Raw genomic sequence first — 6,079 nt, 5'->3', positions numbered from 1 at the left:
TGGCGGCCCTGCGCCGCCTGTACCGGGAACCGGGAACAGGAACCGGGAGTCAGCCCCTATCAGCGTGTTTAGGAATAAATTACTTTCCCGCAAGCTCTGTGAAAGCCCGCGGTAGCTGCCCGGCGGGGCCGGCCCCACGGCACCGGGGCGGAGGGGGCGTGGGGACCTCCAGCTGCCCCAGTTCGGGGCAGTTCCCGTACGAGCTGTCAGATGTGGCCCCAGCAATCAATGTGAAAAGATAAAAACACGAATCCTTGCCAAGGACTATGGGAGGACGAACAAGCCATAGGGTAAAAGCCTATGAAGGGCTTTTCAGTGCAGTGAACTCGGGCGGAATCACAGAACCACAGAAACAATTGGAATTTCAGCCCCGTGAGCCCCCCGGGGCCATCGAGTCCAGCCTGTGACCGCAGACCACCGTGACAGCCAGGCCTTGGCGCTGAGTGCCACGGCCCCTTAAGCCTCCGGGGACGGTGACTCCACCACCTCCCCGGGCAGCCCACTCCAGTGTCTAAACACCTTTTCTGTGAAGAAATTCCTCCTAATTTCCACCCTAAACCTCCCCTGGTGCAGCTTAACACCATGTCCTCGCCTTCTGTGGTTAATACAACTTAGGTGGGGGCATTTTGCAGGTACCAAGCCCCGCACCCACAGGGACATGACCAGGCATGCAGAGGGCACGGTACCCTAGGTGAGAAGTGAGTCATTGTTTTATCTCAGGTCTGTGCCCACGCCTGAAGGTCAGTCACCCTGAAGCGCATTATAGGTGCAGGCCCTGCTTAATGAAGCGAGGAGCCCTCTTGTCTGGGGTGATTTGCCTTATGGCATGAGCCAGCGAGGGGCAAGGCTGCTAAAGAGGTGTCCAGGTCGTGAACCGCTCCCTCTGTGATGCTGGCTCCATCCTGCCCCCAGGCAGGTGGCTTCCAGCTGGACTTGTAGCTGCAGGGGTCATGGCTTTCACACTGTTCTGCTGCTAGAGGAGGTGGCTGTGAAGAAAAAAATGTGATTTGCAGGTTCCAACAGAATGAGGAGCTCCGGACACCCCGCATCGGAGTAGGCCCAGGCTGACCATAAGTGGCACTGGTGGATTTGGGTCCTCACTATCTCTTTGACAAGTTATGTAGAAGAAAATACATTTTTCAATATTTAGCATGCAAAATCCTCCCTTCTTCTATAAACAGAAGCATTTTACAGGCAGTAGAAGAGTAGTCCAAGTACCGAACACATTTGGTTCCTGCCCCAGCTCTTCCTCAGCATCACCTACTCATATGGCAGCAGAGATGCTGCTAGCATGCAAGTCCAAGGGAGGCTACAATATCACCGTTGTGGAAGTACCTCCTACATGCTGAATAAGCATTCAGTTTGTGTTCTGTCATTCACCTCATAGCAAGGACAGAAAGTATACAGGAATGTCACAGGAGTGTTGCATCTGAGTGTTCTGCACAGATTTTTCTTCTTCGTGAAATATATGCCGGGTATGTGTGTTAAAAGCACCTTGTAACAAAGAAAAGCAGTCACTTACAGAAGAGCTCTGCTCTGAGCAGTAGGTAGCTCAGTAATGGGAAAATGATTTTTTTTCTTGTAGTTGCTCACAAGAAATATTCAGCGTGTATTTGACTTCAGTGTTGAAAACAGCATACAGTTGGTTTGCTAAGAAGGGAACTGTGTTCTCAAGACCGAATGAAGGGGTTGTAATGGAACACCCAGTATTAACAGAGCAGCCAGGACTGACAGCTCAATGCCAAACACCAAAAACAGCTGCCTCGGTGCAGCTCTGACAGAATAGGATGCCTACAGGGTGATGGGGGAAATGGCTGGATGCACAGCAGGGACCGGCCTCCCTTGAGACCTGTAACAGAGACCTTCCCCTTGTTTGCCTCAGACCACTCCGAGACAAGAGGTGCTGGTTACCAGAGTGAGAGCAGCAGGGAGGATGGCACAGGAAGGCCTCCTGCTACTGCCAGGTGCCTACGGACTCCAGGGAGGAACCAAAGCCCAGTATTTTGGTTAGAGGTGTGTGCTATTCTTTCATGTGCATTTTTTTTTTTCTCTTCCTCTTTAACTCACTATGAAGCAAGGCTGTTTTGCTACACGCTTGAGCACCATTTCTTTGTCTTTTTCATGGATAAAATGATACTTGTTCTCTCTGTGCCTAGTAACAAGTCTCCTCATTAAGCAGGTATTATGAGGGAGAAGGTATATGTAAATAATGAAATACGTCTTAATGCATTTTTTTTTCAAAAATTTACTGAAGGAGTCATATTTACAATCATAAATACAATCATCTCCTCGTCCTTCAGTCTCAAATACAACTTCTTGTGGTCAAAGTGCCTTGCAGCTATTGTCTGACACCATGTAGCTCTTCTGTCATACATGAGCTTGTTCCAATCCTTTAGGTCAAGGCAGAAAAATTACAGCCACAGCTAAAAATTACTGACAAAAGTCAGGACTAATTTTCTGGATTTCTTGTGTACACATCTCCATAGACAGTTTCTTCAGGGATATCAACTTTATTAATAAAAAAAATGGTGTGTGATTTTTATTCTCATTGTTTCTCCTGTTCTATAAACAAAATAATTAAGTTAATAACAAATGTTTTACAATCTAAGCATACTTAAAAATATTCCAGAGCCACATTTTAAACACAAAAAAGGATTTGCATGTAGAGTTTTCAGCATCCTAGGCCTAATACTGCTTTAACACACAGCCATGGCAGTTCTCCAGAGATACACATGAAGAACCCTTCCATGATTACTGTGGTCTTCTGGACAGCCATGGATCTTGAGAATTCTAAAAATAGGCTCAATGTGCAAATGCAAAGATGAAACACATTTTTCTCTCCTCTGAGTGCAATTCTACAACTTCATGAAGGTAGAAAACTTTAATTTGGCAAATAGAAAATTACATATTTTTTTTGAAAAGACAATTTGCAAAAAAATTATACAAAAGAAAATCTGAAATTATACGGAACAAAAATATTGCCTTTTAAAAGGCTGTGGTCATTTTTAAATGAAAACACTATAAATTAAGTACCCAGGAAAAAACCATTAGTGTTCTTTACCAGGAACACACCTAAAATGCAAACACACCCAGTGAGATGTCCCCTGCCACCACCAAGGCTGCTTTTCCCATGCTTGTACCCCTCTTGTGTTAATGCTTTCTCAACTAAAAGCTATAAATAAGTCTGTTATCTAGGATTTTTTAAGTTAAAATTAGTGAATTATGACCAGGATAGAAACAAAACTCAGTGCAGTAAGGCCACAAAAGCAACACCATAGTCCTAAGCCTCCTGGCAGAATTAATCCAGCAGAGTCTGAACACAGAAAGCTCTTCAGTACTGACATACTTGTGAAGATCAGTCTGTGTGTGCAGGTTAACGTGAGGCTGCCCCTAACCAAAGTGCAGGAATACTGCAAGCAGCTGGTGAAGGGTCCCTTGGGGTGGGGAGGCAGCTCAGATTCAGCAGGTGGCCCTTGCTAACATGGCTTATCTTTCTTTCCCTTCCAGACAGAGCACAAAATTCGGAGCAAGGACTCTGCACTTAGGCCTGTAAAACCTCTAGCTACTTCAGACAACACTGCCAATTGAGCAAAAAAATCACATTCATTTTTCATCAGGCAAGTACACCCACTGCCAGTTTCATGTGTGACCCAAATGACAGACTGAATTCTGGCCACCAAAAGCAGAAAGGTAATTTTTTGTCTGACCTTGCTCTGCATTTTGCTGATTCTCAAACAGCAAATCTAACCCTGTTCCCAAAATTTCATTTTTCATGCCCAGCCAATAAGGGTCATAGTCATTTACTGTCTCCAGCAACTGCTGCTCATAAGATGGGACTGGAGTGGCAAGTGTGCCTTGATACCCCCCTTCATGCTTTAGAAGTACCAAAGGAGGACTAGCATTACTAGCTGCAAGCAGAGGTGAACTGTGCCTCATCTGCTCGGGCTCAAGCTCAGGTTCCCCCCCATCATAACTGAAAGTGGAGCCCTTCCCAAAGGGAGAAGTGTTTGACTTGCCATACAAACAGTTCTCAACACCCAGGCCCTGGTTAGCATTGAAGTAGTTGAAGACAGGCTTCCGGTACATGTTCTCTTTAGCTGCTGGGTACTGGTGATCTGTACAAGGCTGGAAAACATCTGCATCTGAGTAGAAGCTTTCAGGGAAAGATTTCTTCAGGTGCGGATACTCCTGTGCCTGCTGCGCAGGGAGCGAGAACTGAGGGGCACTCCCCATGCTTCCCGCACCCAGGGGGACCCCTCTCCCCGAACAGTCCGAACCAAAGTCAGCTGGGGTCTGTCCCAGGGCTCCAAATGTGTTATCCAAGCTCCTGAAATGCATGTCGAGCCTTGGGTACAGCTGCCCCGAGTAGGAGGGCGGCTGACCACAGAAACTCTGGGTCCCTCCTGGCAGGCCTGGCTGCGGGCAGAGGAGGCTCCGCTCTGTCCCCGGGCGCTGCTGCGCCCGGGGCCGCTCCTGGCCAACGCACCGGGGTGGCTTCGGCTTGCCCGGCCTGGCGTAGGCGGCGGCTTCGCTCTTCTTGTGGTTCAGCTGCCGGGCTCTCCTGTTCTGGAACCACACCTGCGGGACCGGCAGAGACTGAGAACCCGGGCCGCCGGGAAAGTCGCTCCGCCACCCGCCCGTCCTCCCTCCCGGACCGCCCCTCTCACCTGGATCCGGGACTCGGGGATGTCGGTGAGGCCGGAGAGCTGCTCCCGCAGGGCGATGCCGGGGTACGGCTCCCTCTCGAAGGCGCGGACCAGCAGCTCCAGCTGCGCCTTGCTGAAGGTGGTTCGCTTGCGCCGGCCGCCCTCCCGTCCCGAGCCGGGGCCGGCGGGGCGCGCCCAGGGCTCGCCTGCGGGGAGAGAACGGGGAGCGGCGGTCAGCGAGGCCGGGCGGCTCCTCCTGCCCCAACGCCGCCAACGCCAACACCGCCACCAACACCACCAACACAGCCGCCAACGCAGCCGCCACCACCACCAAGACCCCCGCCGCCAGCCCGCCCGGCGCGGCTCACCGGCGGGCCCGGGGCTGGGGGCCAGGCTGGCGGAGGGGAGGCTTGCGGGGGGCAGACTGGCGAGCTCCATGCGGGCCGAGGTCTGCGGGCGGTGGAGTGGCACTGGCCGCTCCGTGCCTTAAGAGCCCTCCACCCCGGCCCTTAGCGACCCCCACCCACCTGGCCCGGCCCCGCCGGAGCTCCGAGGGTGACTCAGAGCCGTCTCCCACACCTCCATTGTCATCCCATCACCAAAATACACATAATGAGGGCTCGGCCCATCCAAAGAGCCAAAGTGTCTCCCAGCGAAGCCTCCGCTGCTGCCACCAACCCATCCACCTTTCTTTAATTCAAATGGAGAGAGAATAATTTAATGAAGAAATGTTCCACCTTTGGTTCAGCCCTCTGAGGGGGCTCCCCTTCTCTCTCCACTGCAGGCCTGGACCTCTGCGGGAAACCCGGTGCTCCCCCAATGCAAGGAGGCTTCTATACCACCCTTCTCCGAACGCAAACTATCCCAGCTCTTACTGCACCCAGGTGACAAGTCCTTGTCTTCCCCATTTGGTTACCCTGCTCCTATTCCCATCCGTGGGACATTTCTCATCAGCTTTGCTGCAGTAAATAAAATGCTGGTGGCTTCACTAGACATTGCATCAACACCCACTGTTCACAGTAAAGGACAAAGCCTCCCCCAGCACACTCTGAGGTCACCCAGGTGAGTCGGAGCAGTCTCCTTCCCAAGTGCATGCTGAAGAGCTCAGCACAAAGTCTTCCTTTCCTAGGGCAGCTTTTTTTTCCCTCCAGACAGTTCTGCCCATCCAAGTCAGGTACAGAACAAGCAAGGTCTGTGCTATCAGCCCAAGGTGAAATAATGAACAACATATTAATCCAAAAGAGAGGCCAGAAATATCATTTAAGAGAGCCAAGAGTGACATAAGGGACTTACAGGGAGCAACAGTTGCAGCACTGAAAAGGACTAGATGTTAGAAGAGAAGCAAATTAATTAGTCAGTGTAATAATTTGTCAAATGAGGCCATTAATAGCTATCGCTGAAAGTGTTCAAGAACAGCAACATCATGACATCAT

The 6,079-nt window shown here is 50.6% G+C and overlaps 1 protein-coding gene across 1 annotated transcript; it reads right to left on the bottom strand.

Annotated features, from left to right (window-relative positions):
- Window positions 1-2,294: 2,294 nt before the first annotated feature.
- LOC125329423 (paired box protein Pax-3-B-like) lies at window positions 2,295-5,084 on the bottom strand. Its single transcript, XM_048311369.1, has 2 exons — window positions 4,668-5,084; window positions 2,295-4,578 (listed from the first exon to the last, which is right to left on the bottom strand). Exons 1-2 carry the CDS (start codon window positions 5,082-5,084, stop codon window positions 3,640-3,642), a joined length of 1,356 nt encoding a protein of 451 aa, XP_048167326.1. The 3' UTR covers window positions 2,295-3,639.
- Window positions 5,085-6,079: the final 995 nt, after the last annotated feature.

This window comes from Corvus hawaiiensis, chromosome 8 (genome assembly GCF_020740725.1).
Source record: "Corvus hawaiiensis isolate bCorHaw1 chromosome 8, bCorHaw1.pri.cur, whole genome shotgun sequence".
Lineage (NCBI taxonomy): Eukaryota > Metazoa > Chordata > Aves > Passeriformes > Corvidae > Corvus > Corvus hawaiiensis.
The sequence above is the reverse complement of the archived record's forward strand: the minus strand, read 5'-3'. Positions and strand labels throughout refer to the sequence as shown.

Excerpts from the sequence above, each read along its gene's own strand:
- LOC125329423 (XM_048311369.1), bottom strand. The coding sequence starts at position 5,084 with ATGGAGCTCGCCAGTCTGCCCCCCGCAAGCCTCCCCTCCGCCAGCCTG. Across the intron at positions 4,579-4,667 it reads TCCCCGAGTCCCGGATCCAG|GTGTGGTTCCAGAACAGGAG; the intron begins GTGAGAGGGGCG and ends CCGGTCCCGCAG.